We start from the raw sequence: 21,185 nt of genomic DNA on the forward strand, positions 1-21,185 counted from the left end.
ATACAATTATTGCCAGAGTTCCTTTCCCTTAAGACCCGTCTTTAAATACAGAGTTTCGTTTTAAGACACCTTTAAATGGCGGCACGAAACACCTTTGCATTCCTTTCGCATTCTTCGAAAACAAGCTCCCCGACACGTTCCTCTCGGAAGAATCTTCCACCCGTGTGTTAGACAGCAAAATTGTACAAGCGTAACATTTAAACGACAGCCGAGCTACCTACGACATTCAATGATTTCCCAATAGAAAACGTTCCAACTTGCCAGTCACTTTATTTCACAAAATTAATCCACCGTATAAATAATAACACCACGCGTGAAAATTCCTTCAAAAAATATCATAAATTCCCTACAAAAAATCAATCGATTCACGAATACCTGATACTCCTATCGCGAACATAACCTAAAAAAAAAAAAAAAAAAAATCAGACGCTTCTTTCCATCTTGGGACACGTTTCTAATCGTGTTTGGGGTTGAAAATTAACGAGGTACGAACGTAATCTCGAACGCATCCGACACACCCAACCGGATGTGCGGCAGTCCCACAGTTCCTCCCACACGTTCGAATGCTTGGCTTCCACGTGTGGACAGTCGGGTGCGCACGAGGGAGAGACGTCGCTGTACACGCAGCTGCGTGCATACGCAGCGTGCGCGATTCGCGGTGAACCGACACGAGAACATAGTGTGGGTATACGTGTATATATATGTATATACATATGATGTGTGCGTATACATGTATATAGTATATACATATATACCTGGGTCCGGTCGAGCTTCGAGATGAAGAGTGAAAGTACCGAGAGGAGAGGCTGGGTACAAAGAAGTCATTGAGGAATTCGAGGGAACGACATTGCCGGTCATTGGCCGGAGAAGGATTCTGCATTTCTGGCAAGGTTGCGGTACTCGAGGCGCAGCCGTTGAAGTGCAAGGTTAATTGCGGCTCTCGTGTTAATCAACCTATCGAACAAGCAAGGTTAACTGGCATTCGAAACGTTGTGTCGATAATATACCCGATATTATGGTTTAATATTAATTTTCGCTCGCGATCCCCCCAGGTGGTCTTATTATTAAATCATTATTAAACCCTCGTGCACGGCGCTGATATGTAGATCACGCGTAATATAGATTACTGCTTTTCGTTCCTTTATTTGTTTATTTATTTATTTTTATCTTTGCTCCGTTTCTATTTTCTGATATCGATATCAATGGAACGGAGTTACAGATCGGTGAAACTATACTCCTATCATCTATCTATATGCTCGAGTTTGATTAACGATTGAACTGTTTAGACGTGTATTTAATAGCCACGTATCTTTCCATCGGATGAATGTCGCGTTCGCATCGTGCGGGTTATTAATATTTCTTTTTGTTATTGTATATACCGATAATAGATGTGTATTATTATATCGCTTGTGCATCTTCACGAGGTAAAATCTTGTTTATTTTTCGGTATACTAATACTTTTAATATATATAGAATATATATATATATCACAGGCGATACTTAAAATCGGATAGATTTGATTTTAAATTCAATTTAAATTTCTATCTGTCGTCGTGAATTCATCGTTATCGTAGGATTAAACGTTCGAGAGAGCGTAACGAACGAAACCCAAAACTCATCGAAGCTCGGCCTCGAAATTCCTAATCCTTCTTCTGCTTTATTCCATCCGTAAAAGGAGTCTAAAGTTAGTCGCTGTGTAATCCTACTCGCTTCCATTCTCGATAATCTTAATTTTAACCGAAATCTCGAAGAGGGGAAAAAAAAAAAAAAAAAAGAAAAAGAAAAGTAAGAGGAGACACTTGACCTTCGGGCAATGGAAACGAATTTGGAAGGCTCGAACGATCGTCGGATAAATTAACAATCACGCGTGTTAGGCAGCGTGATGTTAGCGTGTTTGTGATCGCCTACGAGCAGCTAATTCTCGGTCACGGGGTCCGCTAAGTCGACCGGATTCGCTGGCCATTCGTTATCCTAATTGGAAGATTCTTTCTAAGGATAAAACCCTCTTTATATTCTTCGCCAATTTAACCGAGCATCATGCCGCGTATTAATGTGTATTATCCGGTTAGGCATTCTTGGGGATATTCGCTTCTATCGAACGGCAACCATCGTCGAATTAAGGACGATCCTCCGGGACACGGAGAGGAGAAGAATCGTCCTCGATGATCGTTTCGATGCGGATGGTCCCTTAACTTGCGTCGAGTGAACTTTGATCCTCCGATCGCTAGGATGAACGCCATGTGTTTCTCTGTATTTCTTAACGGTAACCAGTTTCTTTCCATTCGAGTTTCTCGTCATTTGTGGGACCGGATTTATGGAAGCTGATAATAATAATTTTTCTTTTTTTTTTTTCTTTTCCGTCAAACTGAACTTTTATCATAATCCCGTTAATTGCATTTCGTTTCGTAGAAATCTCAAATTTGGAATCGTGTTCGGGGAGGGAATCATGTTGAAATTCCGAGATACGGATATTTCCTTTCGAGAAATAACATGGAATTCTACAACGTTACAAGAAGTATACGCAATTTTTCCACGCGAATTGAACCTGTTCAACGCGTGGTAACAAGAGAAACACGAGAGACGAGGCAAGTGGAACCACTTCAAGCGGGATTTTCAGTGGACGGGCGCAACAACGAGTCCCTGAGAAATTCACTTGGAAGCATCGTAATACCTCGTATATTTTACCTGCTCCATTTCGGCCCGCTCTATTTACCCATATACCGCGTTATTCGCGCGTTACAATTTTATTTACGTCCCTCCTTCGAGCGTGCACAAACCTCTCGCCACAGATTTGCATGCGAACTTGAACGTTACGTTAGGAATTCCAAGGCCGTACGCGTCCTTTCCCTCCGATACATCCGCGAACGTGATTTCTACGCGGACGTTTAAACAAAGTCGGATCATCCATGAATAATTATGAAAAAGAAGAAATGACGGCAATTAACCGAGGAAGAAGAAGAAGAAGAAGAAGAAGAAGAAGAAGAAGAAGAAGAAGAGAGGAGGTTATATAAATTCTCTATCATTAATGTTTGTATACTTAACGTTAGAAAGATCAAAGTTCAAGCCAGATGGACTTGTATCCAGTAGATAGAAAAATAAAGGAAAACAAAATAGAGAGAAATATATTTTACGTGTCAATTTTTCCACGCGAATTAAAAGTGACGATAAATAATTTTTTTGGAAATAACATTTCTTTCTTTTTTTCATTTTCTCTCTCTTTCTTTATTTTTTTAATTTTCTAAAAAAGAAAAAATACAGTCAAGAGTGCGCAATTAAACGTGAATGTAAATCGTTGTCTGGTATAGTAAGGAAGCAATTTCAAGACGAAACGGTTAATATAGCAAACCGACGGATCGAGCAATTACTTACGCCGCAAAAAATCATCGATGTGTACGTCTGCCGCGTATTTACGTCGAGTTTCGTGATAACGTTTAAGCTGATTTCAGCTATTCAATGCAGATCGAGAGCCTCGTGCCTTTGTCAACCTTTCATTATTATGCATTGAAAATCGTAAAACGATCGAAGAATCGACAACGTGCACGCGTATCTCCTCGTCCTGTATTAATTAACCCTCGCTATTTATCCTCGCAGCATTAACGAGGAATGTCAACAGGAATATTCGTGATTGGCCAGATTACATACGCATACGTTTACAACGCGTTCTGCTGTTCCATTACGTTGCACAAAGTTGCAGAACGGAAACATTTCGAGTTTTTACGAATCCAACTCTCACGATGAACGTGTCAATTCCAACTCGCGCGAAAGATAAAGAGGAACCAAGAGCAAACCAATTAACGCTCGACCAATGAAACTTCTCTCTTATATACGTACTTTCTTATTTTCTTTCGTTTATCTCTTCTTTTTCTTTTTTCTTTTCTTTTCTTTTCTTTTTTTTTTTTTTCTTTCCATTCCTTTTTATTCCGTCCCGCGATAATTGTAACGAATACAATTAGCGACACGTCGACAAGTCGAAGGACCGCCAGTTATTAAAAACGATAAAGGGAAAGGCTCATTAGGATGCTGTAATTTCAAGTGGCCTAATAAATGCGTGACTCAGCGAGCGGCGACTGTCCTCGCCTCGTGTAAATTACATCTGGACATTAGATCGTGTTCAAGTAGCGGTGGAAATGATACCGGTCATGGAACGAGATGCAACTTTGTACGAAGTGCTCTTTTATTGCCTTCTCTTCCATTATCGCGGCTCGTATACGCATGAGCGTATACATGTGTACGTAGCATGAATCAAAAGTCTGGTATAATTGCTTCCAGCTGAAACGGGAAAATTTATCGATCGATTACGTAAAATTTACCGCAACTGCACTGCTTTTTTTATAATTTAGAAAGAGAAAATGTGGAAAGGAAAAAGAATTTTCTCCTATCAGTCCAATTACGAATTAAATGTAATTAAGATAACGAGAGTTATTGCTGGATGATAGTTTGCATTTTTCTTTTTCTTCTTCTTCTTCTTCTTTTTCTTTTTTTTTTTTTTTTCTTTGAGAAATAAAATCTCTAAATATTTGATTAAAAGAGTATGAATTATGAAAAAACTATCATTATATTTTATAATTGCACGTTCTTTGGTAAAGTTAAATACATTATAAAAAAAGAACGAAGAATTGAGAGTGTATGCGTCAATGCTGGTATTCGTAAGTGTTGAACATTTTTATTTAATGTTAATTTTTATTTTTCTCGCATTTTAAATGTGTTTACCTATAATTATCATATAAAAACAGCTTCTTTATAACCGTAGTACGAGGAGCGGGGAACGTGACAAACTAAATTATTATAATTACCTTATAATGTATATTTTAAACATAGCACGTAAGTCGATCTTTAATTCGCAACTAATACTCCACTCCTGTTTATCACGATGATCATAAGGGAGGATATCAATGAAATTAACGTTAATTATTAGTTTAGTATTAATAATTTCGTTAGCCATTAACCCAGCCAATAATCACAATTCGTCGCTCTATCACTGTAATTTCACCGTTTTATTTCCAAATAAATAAATATAAATATATGTATCTCTTTGCATTTTTACGAGAGACAAACTAGTTGTCGATTCTAAACGAGAGAAATCTTATGTTAATCGTTGCGAAGTCGACACGTGAATAACGTTCGGACGAAAATACGGCTTCATGGAAATCGGCGAAACCGACCATCTTTTTTTTCTGGAAGATTGATGAACAGGCGTCCACGTGTGTTCGGACGAAACGTGGATCGTTAAAAATCGACGATCGAGAAAATATCTACCGGTAGCGATCTTCGAGGACCAATCCCGTGAAATTATTTGCATAATATTTTCTACTACGGCTATCCGTGAATAAAATACCATCTTTTCCCCTAATATAATATTTTATATATATATATACATTCTCTCGATTTGTTATCCCGTTTCGCCATTGTTAAATATTCCAAATCATTCTCGATCAAAATCAAATTAAACTCTCGATTCTTCCTTCTTTTTTTACAACTTTTTCATAAATCTATAATAATAACTCTAATAATTACTTTATAATTACTTTAGAAAAGAAAAATCTTCAATTGTTAAATGAATAATTATTTCATACTTGCTAATTCGTTAAAATAATTTAAAAAAAAAAAAGAAGAAGAAGAATATAGAACGAAATATTTTTATCTCCAAAGATATTTGGATTCGATTCGAGACGATATACACCCATTGAATCGATTGACATTCGCGTTGAACTTGATCTCTCGGCTACTAATGTATCGTGGTACATATATAAATCGTCTTCTGGAGTGACGCGTGACGCCACGAGATAAAATCTTCGGATGCAATATGAGCAAACTAAGACTTAGAATGCGGCGCCCGAGCGCGACAACAGAGGGGAATGTTGGAATACGGAATGATATCCGGCTGGATGACACTAGGGGGTTCCTGGTATCTCGAAACTCTTTGGAATTCTCTTCGGTGGCTTTTTCGCCCTCCAACACTGATTTTTTCGGCGTACGTGATCTATGCCATCTTATCGGGTATAAAAATGTAAATATCGATCCAATATACTATAAATTAAATTTCAAATTCAATAGATATATCTATAATTAATCGTCGAAACCCAGAATAAATTTTAATTCTTTTCATATCGAATATCACGATTCTGATTTCTTGATCTGAGATTTAAAAAAAAATTACTATTTAATTGCTTTTGATGTACGGATATTATCAAAGTGGAAAAGACTTGTAATTCTCGTGATCGAATTTAATTTTGTTTCAAAAAGTTAAAATAAGTGATTTCTTTACGAATTTCAAAACGATATTACTTGTGAAATGATACGATATATATTATTCGTACGAGAAATAAAATTACTTACATAAATTACAATTCACCGAGTCATTACGATTTCTATTATTCTGAATTCAACTTTCGAGGAACGGAACTATTTATGACTTATAATAAAAAATGAAATTATGAAACGGAATATAATAACTTGACCGAACAATGAGTCTGTTTCAACCTCTACCACTGCCCACAAACGATTTAACATTGAACTGGGGAAAAGTAATCGTCACACGCCTACCCAAACACAATCCACGACTTCATTCCGACTGGTTGGAGTCAATTTCCAACCAATCGGTGGAAATATTCCCGTGTCAAATTTCTACATTAAACAAGAAACGAAAGCATTCAGGTTTCCGGTGTTCGTATTTCGGATACCTGCTGATTTCAGCAACCTTACAATAACCGATATTTCGATATAAGTTGGAATATACACCAATGTGCATGCTAATCTTTTTGCTATATATCCCGCATACGTATTCCACTCGTTCCATGCAAAGTACAAATATTCTCTATGCAAATTGCAACCTGCCCCCAATTTTGTCTACATGTTGTGCACGCATTCCTTTATTCCTTCCAATAACCTCGAAAATCATTCGAAAATATATTTCTCTCCTCGATCAAACAAGAAAAACGATATATTCTTTTCTTTCAACCGAAGTTAACATACAATCGCCATTCTTCCACCGCCAATCTCAAAAATTGTTCTCAGGTTGCAACGAGTTTCTCCAAGTCAAAATCGATTTTCCGTTTAAAGATTTTCTACAGGGTGATCTAAAAACATGTATCAATACTTTAACACGAGCGGAACATACAATTAACGCGAACTGATTAAAGTTTCGAGTTCCTGTTCTGCTAATTTAGGTACCCATAACTTTTTCTTCAACATTACTCACAAGCATCGTTAGTCTCAAGCTTCAATTCCAGTAAATAGCAGTGGTCTAAAGTCTCAACTTTCTACTCTATTAGTTTTAGTATCCATTACTTTATCTTGAAACATTATCCACAAGCAACTGCTAAATATCATTAAACTCAAGCCCCAATTTTACTACGCAGCAATAACCTAAAATCTCAAATTTCCCATCCCAATTAGTTTCGACGCCTGTAATTTTGCTTTCAACACTGTCACACACACGCGTTCAACTACTGAACATTGTTGGTCTCGTTTAAAATTTCAAGCTCTCGTTCTGCTAATTTCATTGCCCATATATATATATATTACTTAGTTTCTGAACAGCTCTAAAGTCTCATTCCAGTAATTTCAAGCATTCCCCTATTGCACAAACAGCACTGCTCTCAACTATATTCATTCTCCTGAACATCATTGATCCGAAGTCTCGAGCCCATTCCGCTAATTTCCCAGCCCAAGCTTCCATAACATCTATTTCCGAACCACCCTGTACAACCCGTCTCGTTGAAATCTTGGCGGGCGTTGGGAACGATCCCTTAATGCAAATACGTTTCGCGCGGTTCAGGGATGCGATAGCACGCGTGTCGTGGCCCAAGTTGGCGGATAATAATCAGAACGGAACGCGGCGACCTGAAGCGTAAACGCTCTTCTGCGCAGTTTCTATCTGCATACCTATCTTCCGATCTCGATAATACACGTACCATCACGCGGGACGAGCGGAATAAATTCGTGTCTCCTGACGCGTCTCTGAGCTGATTGAAATTTTAAGCCGTCGAACGAGATTATGGGAGGCTGAGAATCTACGCGCGGCCAACTTCCATTCTACGTTGCAGTGATTCGTATTCGATTTACTCGATTTACTGGAACAAATAATCGTACGAAACGAGATAATAACTAGGATTTATTATTGATATAAATTTAATATAAAAGAATCACATTTAACCATTGGCGAATATAATAACATTCAATACAAATATATTTTTACGCGAATCGACGGACGAAATATCTCGGTTTCCTGACGTAATAATAAAAAGATTAAAATAATTTCTTTAGATAGAAATAATTTCGATTGGATAAAAAGAAACGCGAGAAATTCCTTTGGACTTTACATACCGATCCAACGTCGTTCATTGTATCGATTAAGTGTTAAAAATAAATATTGAACGTTGTCGATTCGATCGAGCAAGACGCGCGCGCATCGTTTAACGACTTACTAATTACACCGATCAAAAGAATATTGGATTAATCTTGGATTAATCTTGGATTAATCTCCCAAGCTGCATCTTCGCCAAGCAGATGCCACAATCCTGCAGCTGCATCTATGACGCGTCTCTGAGAAACTCTTTAATAAAACGAATCTTAAACGGAACAGCGGAACACGATTGTATCATTTGTAAGCCAAGAGCGTATCTCGCGCGAAACACCACCACGCAGTGGGATCTAATCTAAAAATCGATTCGATCATAGTTCGAATCCCTCGCCAAGACTGTAATCCCATTTACTGTCATTACCGTTCGAAATCGTCTTCTTGTATATAGACGTCCATTAGAAAACGTTGCACAGGGTTAAAGCAGACATCATTTTGTAATTTAGTCGCCGAGGGTCAAACGATTTACAACAACTCTCGCGGATACGCGCATCACAGGCCGAGAGAGTTGTACCGCTCGTGTGTAACTAAATTATGCGGCGGGCATCGTGCCCGATGTAACAACCTTTCGTTCCGACTACTACCAATCGATTTCTACATCGGGCCACGTGCTTGCCAGGATTTATACACGAGCCGGGTTAAAACGATCGGTCGTCATAAATTCCACGTAAGGCACGGTGGAAAGGGGGAACTTCCCCCTTTGACTCCTCCCCGTTTTCTAGAAATCGTATCGCGATTGCAATTTCAAAAAATGAAAGCCCGAGATGTTTTCGTACTTCTTTCGATTCGAACGATAGATCAAGTATTATAATTTTGGTCAAGGAATATACTTTGGCAAGTTTAATATTCGATTATCATTTACAAAAGGGTACCGTTCATTTTTTTGAGCTTTTTCCCGAGAATTTTGAAGATTTCTTATTAAAAATTGTTTATTAAAAGTTATTGGGAAAATTATAAAAAAACTAAACACGAAACGGTTAATGTGATTTTTATAATTTTTAATTGGGATGAAATTGAATGAGATTAATTTTCGTAAATACTTTATCTAACATTTTTATCATAATGTGGAGAGATATTTGTAAGATTAAATAAAGATAATACACGTTAAATTATCGGGAAAAAAATTCTACAAAAAGCTACGAAAACAACTTTTTTTGCGAGCGAAAAGAACAAAACGATCGAATCTTGGTTGTTTCGTCTTCGTTGATTAAAGCATTAAACCTTCGTTTCCTCAATAAATCTGTCCCGGTGACATTCCTTGTTTTTCCTCTCGCCGTTCAAATGAACTTTCACTCGCAACATCCCAGAGAAATTCGACGAAATTCCCCGGAAGATAGCAATTCGATGTACGACATGGTTTAACACCGACCTCTTCCGACCAAGAGGGGAGGGAGAAGGGGGAAAGAAAGAAAGAAAGAAATTTCAAGGGGGAGAAGAAACTTCAACGTGGAGGATTCGATAAAAAACGAGCTCACTTTCGACAGGCGACCTACTGACTCACCTGTGCCGGGTGAACGTCTCAGAGCCTCTGAACGATCAAGAAGTGGCGATCGTCGACCGCCAACATTTCTCTACGACACACGATCATTAAGCAATAATTCCAACCTGGTGATCGGCCAATCTGTTACACGGTTTGTCCCTCCCACACGGATCCCAAGTAACTCGGTTGCGTTCACGGAGGCGTAAATTGCGTAGGAATAATAGAAGCTGATCGCTGACACAATGAACGACATTCTCGAGTGCCAGACAATCCACGCTCGACGGTAATAATCGGCCTGAACAACCTTTCCGCCACTTAATTAATTTACCAACGTTTTAAGTAATAACGATTTCTTGGATGGACAAGTTTTACAGTTTCACGAAAGAAGGATCATTCTTGGATATTTTTGGAAGCAGAAATAAATAGAGAGAAATTTATAAATATTACTGCGATCGTATTTGGGGAAAAAATTCTTGATGACGAGCTTTTTATTCTGTGCGAGATATAGTATAGTGATTTTTTGTGTGCAATATTTATACGAACGAGATTAATGTATATATATATATATTTTTTAAATATTCGTGGTATGCAGTTTCTTGCTTTTCAAGGCTCGACCAACTGCAAGATTCGATTTACTATTAAAGATACCCGTTTTAGAAAGTAGTTTGTACTATATAAAGACAGAAAAATGAAAGATCACCTTATAAGACCAACGACAGAGTTCCAGCGAGGAGAAATTTTTAACACGAGCCGCGAAAGATTTGTAGATTTTCCACTACTCCGAGAGAAACGTGGAATTCCTTTAATTTCACGTTCAATAAAAAGAGACGCAACTTGCGAGGAACTTGTAAGGAGCCCGTATACGTGTATATATTTCCCAGAAAGGGATCATCTGTTACACTTTTCACTTGCAAAAAACGACAAAGATTCCCGCGAATATTTATCCTTAAACGATATATAAAAATGATCCATAAAAATTATATTCCATTTCTGCAAAGATATTAAAAATTCGCGCTACATATCTGTCAACGCTCGAAAATTGATTTGGCAGAGACTTCTGTTTCCCAATTTTGTTGCACAGCTCTTTCGCAAATAACAGTTTCGAGAAATGTAAATTATCGTTCGCGCGAATTACACATGCATCCTCTCGCAAATATTTTCGTCGAGAGCCACTCAAAAGCATCGAGTGTTCGAAATATCGATATACCCGAAGATCGTCTCTAAATTTGGCGCGAAACGAGAATCTCTTTGATCTTCTCCTTCCGAAGATTACGCGATGCGCTTTGACGACCAGATTTCATCGAAACGGATGCGCTAATTTATTATTTCTCTCGCGGGTAAAGAAAAGAAAAGAAAGAGATCTTGAGAGTTTAACCTTGCCGCGAATTCTTCGACCAAACTTTCGAAATGACCAACAGTCGCCGACCAATTAATTTAACCGATTAATCTAACCGACTTGTCGGCGAATTACTTTAATTAATTAATCGTCCTCCAAGTTCGAGCGAATTGCGCATTATCCGGGATAACGTTTGAACCTCCAAGGTTTAAGTAAAATGTTTGTTTAATTTTAATTGGTTCGTTGAAGATATGATTAATCACGAGGCGGATATTTTTTATTACGTAAGAGCTTTTTTTGTATTCCTTGATAGTAATTTTGCGAAAGACAATTAAATACTTTTTAATGGAAGAACTTGTACAAGATACTTAAAATATTTGATTAAAATCTATAGATTTTCTTTTTCCTCCGATGCTCCTTATTTGTTCCTGCATTAAATAATCGATATAAATTTACAAAACGTTATCGTTGGTCAATTAAAAAGTAATCTTTTACTTTCCTTTTCACGAATTTCGATCAATCGCAATTTTCAATAAATCAATCCTTCTAACTTTTCAGAAAACTCAACTTGTTTGATTCGATTTTACAAAATTTTACTCTATTTATAAACGATAATGGAATACTTTTTACTAGAAATCGTATAACTTGTAATCTATTCTGATTTTTACAGAACAATTTCCATATGTAATCTAATTTTTAACTATTAAAAATAATCGTCGAAAGTAGATTCTCTATCTAAAACTTAACTTAAACATTACATCTAATAATCTTCATTTACCAATACAGCCAATACACGAACGAGTATTGTCGAGAGACGCACTCGAGTAACATCTGTCCAATTAATTCCGGCCGTTCGACATAACCGCTTAATTAATTACCCACGAACCAATTAATCCTTCGCGTCAGTTAACACGGTTGCAAAACGTCTTCGGCCATCTTAAGCCATCTAAGGGAAAAAAAAAAAAAAAAAGAAGCTACACAGTTTCGCGTCATTCGGCTAGAGAGAAGAGGCGTTCGTTCGAGCGATCAACTAACGACAAGCTGAGCAACACATGACTTAAACGGATCTCCCGCGGTTTTTGCCACACAAGGGTGACACACGAGAAGTTTTTGCTTTTTCTCGCGATCGTGCGAACGAGGAGGGTTCAACGAGTCCATCGTGTCGAAACACACGAGTGGAAACCACGAGTCATTTTTGTTTCGAGCCGGCTCTGCCCTTCGACCCCTTTCGAGCCGACGAATATTCAAAAGGGGTCGGCGAAGTCTGTCGTTTCCGGGCAATCGAAAAAAACCTGGAGGAAGATAGAAGATTGCTTAAGTCGTTGGGAAAGTGACCTTTGAATTACTTAACCTCGATGAAATATCTGGATCCATAGGGAGGTTCAAGTTGCGCGATACATTTCGAAATTGTGCCGTCGTAAATTCAATTGGATTGGTATTCGTATTTAAACGTTTCGAGGAGAGGTATTCCGATATAATGGATTTTTTAAATACGGATTATATAAAAAAAATAAGGATCGAGAGTATTATTTAATGGTAGAATATTTACGAGGCATGTTCTTAAAATAAGATTCATTTGAAAATAAACGTATAAGATATAAATGATTTTTCAATTAAAAAAATATTTATATTACTTTTTCACGTAGCCCAATGGTAAAGAAATCTGCCATTAAAACCTTACCACTATGCGTTGATGTATATTGTTCTTTGGCTTCTTCGATTACCGAACGTGAGAAACATTGGAAAATTAAACAGATAATTCTGATATTGTGAGTCGGTAATTTTTTTCTTTTTTCGAATTTTCGCATTAAATCCTTTTGTTAAATCAATTGTCATTTTTAAATTGATTAGTCGTTATGAATATTTTTGCTTTTGTCGAAACAAACGACGCCGTTTCCTTACTTTTACTATCACTGATTGCCCATAAACCTCGCAAAACTGTCTATTGTTTTTTGCTAAAAATAGATATAACTAAAACGAACATCACAGTTGGCGTGATTATTTATTCTACCACTTGTTGTAAATTATTGGCATACGATAATAAATGCCACATTACGAAACAAACTTTGCTTAAGAAACATGCCTAACATATCGCGTTAAATCTCCTAATAATATAATATCTCCTATGTAATGAAACGTATCCAACAACCCTTCGCTATTCCAAAAAAAAAAAAAAAAAAAATTTCATCCTTTCGACCAATCACAATCCAAACTTATCTCGCCCTTATCGATCCCCTTCTTCTTATCCTTTCCTGCTCGCGAAAACAAAAAAAAAAAGCAAAAAAAAGCAAAAAAAACCCAAGAGAAGACCTCGAAAGAATTCGGCAGAAAATTCCGAGTCACGTAACACGGCGAATAGAAATGGTGGGAGGATGACGGATCGCTTCCGCGTCGACTTTTAGAAGCGGCGTGTGCAGCAACGTGTGTCGGCCTGCGATCGGAATCCTCTTGTTTGCGCCGCGCAAATATCGCCTCGACGCCCTGTGCCGACACGCATCGGTGCATCACCACACGCCACTTGGACGCCGCGGCCTACAAGGACGACGCATCGACATGCCAACGAATAATTGCACCGTGGATTTAACGCGTACAAGCGGCTTGACTCTGTTGCGCGAATGCGGAGGAACCGGTCGCTTTTCCCGTCGAGCCGCCGCGCCTCCGCCCGTTTTAAATTCGATACCGAGGGGGCCGTCGGTTCTGGAACAGGTGTACCAATTTGGCCAGATCGAGAGAGGGATCCCGGGATAATAAGCGAATCGTTTGATCCTGATACGATCTGAATACGGCGAGATGTTAACCGTTTCGAGAAGTGTGAATGTTTAGGTGTTGGGGCGGATTATTTATATGATAAGATAAGAATTGATGCGCGAAGAATTTTTCGGGGAGGAGAAAAGAGAAGAATACGATTAGTGTGGAATAATATTTTTTTTTTTAAACGGGATTGTAGATTATTTGGAGAATGTAAAAAGAAAGAAAAGAGTAGAAGAGAATAATAAGAAGTTCAAAGAAGTTCGAAGTTGACGATTTATGGAATTGAAATAAGTGTAACTCGAAATAAAAGGATCGATTTCGCGCAAATAGTTGTTGTTTCGTTGAATTGACGTTATTCGGATGATTCGAGCGATATTTAATCAATAAGTTTATTTATCCGTGAACATGGAAGATTCGAGATTATTTACGTATCGTTCTGGATAATCGAATACACGCCGAGGGTATCGAAATTCCTTGCCTACCCAAGTGGACGAGAACGAATTTCGAAGAGACGAGAATTTAATACGACTTTGCGTCAGTCACCGAAACCGATAGGACGTTGAAAGACAAACCTCGAAGGCGAAAACTGGCTTACGCTTTCGGGTGTCATTCAAGGCATTTAACATTGTAGAGGCTTCTAAAAACGACCATAACCGAAGTAAGCGGGGCAAGAATAAAACGAGAGAGGATGTAGAAACAAGAATGCGACGAGTTGGGTCCAGCCGGTCATGGGCGAAAACGTGTTTTGGAATCTCGCGCGCCGATCATGGCGTCACGTTCAATTTGTTGTGCGCGCGGCCTCGGCGAGAACATTGATAAAGTAGATGATCGATTCCTAACCGAGCCGTGTTGTGTCGTGTTCAAGAAGAGTTTCGCCCTTGGAGAATGTGATCGTATTAACGCTTCATTAAAAACGTCGCTCGATAATGATTGAAACTTAACAACGCGAAATCTAAGATTCTTTGTCGTAACGAAAATTTTCTCATAAAGTTCTCATGAAAAAGCGAATTGGATCGAGAGACGACGAATGAAAGAGATATTCGTTTAAACTTTGTCGATCGTAGCGATGATAAACTCGTTAACTCGAAATTGATGCAAATACTTGGGGACAATTGAAGCTTGCTAGAGAGATGACGAACAGAAATTTAGAAATGCAAACACAAGGATAGATTTTCTTGATGATTGAGAAAGTATCAATGGGTCAAACGAGGCAATTGCAATGGAATAGATCCATTTGAACTATCATTAAAGACTATCGAAGAGCGATACTGTCCTAGATAAAGAATCTAAATATAATAAAGAATCTGTTTATTTTCGCGTAAAATCAGCTAGCATATATTTCTCTATTAATAACGAACGATAAGTCTCGTTCATAAGAATTTCTCTTATCTTGTCTCCCGACGAGACAAGATAAAAATTGTATCGTAGAAATTTTTTCGTAAAAAGACTCACGTTGACTTTGGCGAGATACAACTCCAACTCCTTGTAAGGATCCATCTCCGATTTAGTTGGGATCACCATCTTCCCACTTTCATCACCACTTTCCACTATTCTCAACTGATTCACTGTTTTCGAGCTGGGTAAACCCGAAGCGACGACACTTCCTTTCGAGCCATCGACACGCAACCCGCCGCTGTCTTGTATGGTCTCCATGCTCTACTGTCACCTCGATCTCACGCGCATTTTCTTCTGCACCTGTAACAGAGATTAACTCAACGGTCAGTGCGTTATTTAAACGAGTCGTGACGCATAAGAAAAGTTCGCGACACGTCGATACGACTCTCAATTTGCGGGTCACCGTGGGTTATCGAAACTGGGTATATATCGTATAGCGCCATGTAATAACTATAACGTTCTTATCGTTTCATAATTATGTCGATGTCTGTCTCCTATATCTTAGCCGACTTGTTCTCTAAACTTTTGCGACAAATGTTATCGAATATTTATATTATCGAGAATAAATATTCAAATCTTCGCGAAACAAAATCGTCGATTTATACACCGCCTTCCTTCGCTAGGTACCTCCCCTCCCTTTTGATTCGTATTTGCTCTTCGAAATGGGCCGTGATTAATATCATAATATCGCTGAGGGTACGAATCGACGCTTGAAACGATGAAAGAGGAGAACAAAAGGAGAGAAACGTGGTGGTGGTTACCTAGAGGCAAAAGGATTATAATTAGCCCTAGTAGTGTGACTCACTACTAGCCACGGGGCTCGTGTAGCGGCTCGTATAATCCCGGCTTGTCAAACACTTGAAAAGGGTAAAATGGCCACCTGCGCTGTTATGATTGCATTTGGATAAATTTAGCAGAACCGTTCGCCGTTAGTCACCGGGGCTAATTATATTTTCGCAGATTAGCCTGCCCGCCGAAACGCGAGAAGGCTAATCTGAAATTACCTCCGCGGTTTCCACCCCTTTACACACTTCTCGTTTCACTCCGTGATCCGCTTTGCTATTCAGACTGACCATTAACGCAACCATTTCACTGCTCCTCTGCTTGCTCGACAATCGAGTTTCGTAACACGAGTTTCGATCCACGAAGAAACTACGGTACAGCACGTTGTTGTTGGTACACACGTGGATTTCATAATTATTTTGAAATCGTTTCACTCGTGTGAAGTCACGTTGGTTGCTTTCTTTCGGTTGGCTCTCGTGTTGACATAAATGGTTTGGAACAGTTGTTACTTTGTCGATCGTCGATGAATACACTATTATCAGAATTTATGTATTTTATGTTTATAAGAAACTCGACTCTTAACTAACGAAAGAAATAGGTAGGTAGATACGCGGCACGCACATCGAGAATTTGTTACCGGTTAGACACAACAATGTCCGATTTCATTCGATCGTGTTACGCGAATTCAATCCATATGCGGATCACTTTTGATATTCCATATCCGAATCGAAGATACTAAAATGTCATTTAGACGTAAGAAACGGGAACGATCCAGACTGGTCGATTAAAATTTAATTATAAATCGTAAAAGATAAAGTGCAACGACTATCGTCTCGACAGTTTGGAATATTAGGCAGACGGATAATTATCAGGGTTGAGCGTTCGTTTTGCAAAGTTCAACGGATCTCTATCATTCGGTGGCCTGAATCACGATCGAACGATCTATCGGTGAGATCGTGTGTGTCGATTGTGCCGAGTCAAGTGGGATATACTTATAGGACATGATATGACTGCCGTTTCATTCAGCGAGGCCAGTCCAACAATAAAGTCATGCATGAGAACACGAGTCGGTCCGCGAGGCGCAGACGTAATATTAGAAAATCGCCGGATGTCTGGATCGCAACAACCTGTCGGCACCCAATATGTCAGGTGATTTCACAGGTGAATGATGATGCTCGCGCAACGTCACACCGATTTCACGAGAAACTCGGCGGTAATCTGGTCCAACGCGTAACAAAATCTGCTTTCAACCGAGATGAAAAGAAATAATATGAATAAATATGAAAGTTACGATACGTTTATATACGTATTAGGTAATTCGAGATTTATAAGTAAGCGTGTTATTGACACGAGTAATTATGTATGCGCTTTGAATTTTTCACAAGATGAAATTAATTAGTTTGATTTCTAAAGTAATTGATTTTATATATATAAAAAGATACAGAGGTCACTTCGCGCAAGTTCGAATAGTAAATTGTGATATCGATTACTATCGTTATTAATAATTCTGTTTTACGTAATATATTAGAACGGATTGTGTATATACATATATGGATTATTATTTTTGAGAGGAAAAAAAGCTACTAAAATAAGAGTATGATCCATCATACGCTCTATTTTCAAAGTAGATGAATTTTTTTATAAGAAAGCGAGATACGAAGATTTTTGCGATCGACCGTACGCTCCGAAGAGTAATCGATTAAAATCGTTTCGTTTATTCAGAGAATTTTCTTCCCCTTCTAATACAATATTCGCGATAATTATCGAGCATGACTTGGCGAAAATCTTTAGCAACGATAAAGATGTTAACAACACCTATAAAAACACTTATTTACCTTTGCCGCGTGAATGGCACGAAATCGATTTTTTATTATTATAAAAATCCGCGTAAAATTGAGACGCGCGGATAGAGAATCGAATTACATACATAAATTATATTTTCCACCAGACAATTCGCGCTCTTTTGACAAAAAGTACCATCATCTCGTTTACTCTACCCCGTAGTAAAATTTAATCGATCCAACGTTTGATCGAGGATCGCGCTCGGCAGCGATCAAAGATAGCGGTAATAATATATCTTAGAAAATGGTGGTAAGTGAAACAGAGAGAAAATAATTCTGTACGCGATGCCGCGTACATTATAAACGTGAAAACTTCGTCGTATCGTCATTCCATCCGCGTAAAATTGAGACATTGAATCATGGCTAATTAAAAATACGTGTAGATAATTAAACGAGCCGACACAACGTGACTGCGTACACGTTTCTAGTAGTATCTACGCATCGTCGAGAGGCAGACCACGTTCGAGTCGATTCCGCAAAACAGCGATTAGCCATGCATTCGCCGTTGTATATGTGTCTGTCGGGTCCTGTGACGCCCTGTTAACTACATGTGACGCCGGTAACACAACATATTTAATTAATTTTTATGCGACCATCTAAACACACGTTGAAATGCCAAGTCCGCCTAGTTTCTTAGATCTTGTTTCTCGATCGACGTTGATTTATTAGGGGGAATACGATTAGTGGTGTCTCGCTTCTAATATATATATACATATATATTTTTTTTTCGAGGAAACTAAAAACAGAAAAGGGGATATAAAAAATAAAATAAAATAAAATAAATAAAAAGAATTGGAAACTGGCGCTTGAAATCTTTGTCTCTCCCCCGGTTTCGGGCGCCGCTTTGGCGCTGTTTCTCCCAGACATTTGCTACTAACACAAGTGTTCCTTGCAACGATGTTGGCCATCCAGGTGTGAAGTCTCGCGGGATCCATGCAAATTACCCAGCAGTAATTTCTAACCGACACGGGGGACACGCGTCTCGAGGCCGTTTTAATCGAGTCTGATCAACCGGCCGTGGTCGAGAATGGTATTCGATCGGGGTGAGGTATCGATGCATCGGTATCGAAACTATTTGCCAAGCATTCGGACGCCCCTCGCCTCTCCGTCGCGAGCCACGAATTCCCACGTCCCACGCCGTCTCGGTGACAGGCGGTTGTCGAATGGAATTTCACTTGTCGACCGCGTTCTCTCGCGGGACGAAAGAGAGAGAGAGAGAGAGAGAGAGAGAGAGAGAGAGAGAAGTTGATTGGAAGGAATTAAGAGGAATCGTTGGATAACGATTAAGATGATTAATGATCTTCGTCCCCATCTAATTTTCTTGTACAGTTTCGATCATTTTCAACATTTTTCCATGTTTTTCGAAATCTCAACGGAATTCAATTGCAAATTTTATCAATTTTATACACTGCGATATAAGTAACGGTTTATTATTTTTTATTGTACTTATGTGGCCAGCCAATTCTCTCGATATGAATATCTAATTGAGAACGTTTCAAGTTGGTACAAATCATCATACATTGACATACATCAACGCAGTACATTGTCCCAATAAACATTTGATCCAATTTTCTTTTGGTTAAACGGCTTCGAAAGAAGTTGTATGAATTTCATGCATTGTACGTTACTCTTTGAGAGATTTTCTAAAATTTTGTGTACTTTTTAAATAAAACAAAAGAAAAGCCCAAATTTTTGATATATTTCGAAATAAATAATTTTGTGATTTCTTTTTATCATCGTTAAATACATAATTTCAGATCAAAGTAAGAGTTATTTTTCAGTGATCGATTTTTCTTTTATTCATATAATAATTGACTCTCATCTTGGCGCGACAAATTGAAGTAATCGATAAGAAATATTATTCCATTTTTATCCGTTCAAATATCAATTTATTCAGTAGATGGAAAGTGTTTTAATTATCGCGTCGAAATACACTAATTGCCGGAATGGAAACACAAATGTTGTCATATGGACATTCTAAATAGAAGAATGAACGAGTTTGTGGTCACCTGGGTTTGCACACAAGCTTACACTCCTCGCGAAAGAGCAGATCATTCGATCGATTTTATTTCTAGACGCGGAAAAAAATTCGTAAAGAGGAGAAAAGAGTGTCACGTTTGAAGAATGTCGAATAAAGATACGATTCATTATGGTAATTGTCATAAAACTTGCTAAGCGCTCTTTTAACGACACCATTCGAAATTTTCCTGCTGTAAATTTTAATTATACTTTCGTATCATTTTACGATCATCTGTTACCACGAAGAAGAAATTCTCTCAACTTATCATCTACAATTTTTTCCTCCCCTCCCTCGAACGTACAATGCATAAATTTATATATTTAAATAAAGAGAGAAGGGAAAAAAGAGAGGAAGGAGAAATTGTTGCGATTTACTTATCCGCAACAACATTGCCAAAACGTGGAACACGAATTCAGAATTCCATTCCAGGAAGAATATCTCCAAGCGTTATACAAAAGCGTACCAATAAACGGCAAAAATTTTTTCTACTACATCGTTTACCACAAAAATCCACGACAAAATACTTCCTCCCCGAGTTTGAATGCGAAATATTACTGCTCGCCGTAATTCCATTCGCGATACCTCTATCAAAGCTATTTAAATAGGCGTTCATTGCTGACCTATCGCCGGCCACAAATTCCCACGTCCTACGCCGACATTGTCAAGCGGACACCGGCGGTAATTTCGCCTGCAATTCCTCCGGACCGTGCAGGTAACGCGGAATAACGATCTCTCTCTCTCTCTCTCTCTCTCTCTCTCTCTCTCTCTCTCTCTCTCTCTCTCTNTCTCTTTGCCTCGACAAAGGATCTCGCGGATCGCGGTTCGTTAACGGCCGACAGACACGGATCGTTTGTGTCGCCAGGCAAGAATCTTTGTAAACGGGTCTAAAAACTCGAGCATTCCAAACGCATTAATAAACGGTCTACACGTGTCTCTGCCGAATAAACTTGTCGTTTCGTTTAAATATCGCTTCGATTTTACCGAAGTGTTCGAATAGTTATCTCTATATGAAATTAATATATACTTATCTCTATATGAAATTAAATTCGTTTATATTATTGTAGATATCAAATTATTAAGTGAGATGCATTTGGAGCATCCTCCACTTGATTCTTTACTTATTTATTTCTGTTCATTATTCAACACGCGAATCAATGTGAATGAATAAAATAATGGGTGAATTAAATTAATCCATTCTAGAAAACGAATACAAGAGAAGC

General features: G+C 38.3%; 1 protein-coding gene across 2 annotated transcripts in view; it reads right to left on the bottom strand.

The window, feature by feature from the left end:
- The window catches only part of LOC122720791 (rho GTPase-activating protein 7), a 330,364-nt gene that overhangs the window by 283,139 nt on the left and 26,040 nt on the right, over positions 1 to 21,185 (bottom strand). For both annotated transcript variants that reach the window (XM_043947768.1, XM_043947769.1), the window contains exon 2: positions 15,379 to 15,621. In XM_043947768.1, the coding sequence (XP_043803703.1) occupies positions 15,379 to 15,579 (201 nt within the window). In that variant the 5' untranslated portion in view covers positions 15,580 to 15,621. The remainder of the gene's footprint in view (positions 1 to 15,378; positions 15,622 to 21,185) is intronic.

The sequence above is a fragment of the Apis laboriosa genome, unplaced genomic scaffold (genome assembly GCF_014066325.1).
Source record: "Apis laboriosa isolate Shangri-la unplaced genomic scaffold, ASM1406632v1 scaffold1321_cov151, whole genome shotgun sequence".
NCBI lineage: Eukaryota > Metazoa > Arthropoda > Insecta > Hymenoptera > Apidae > Apis > Apis laboriosa.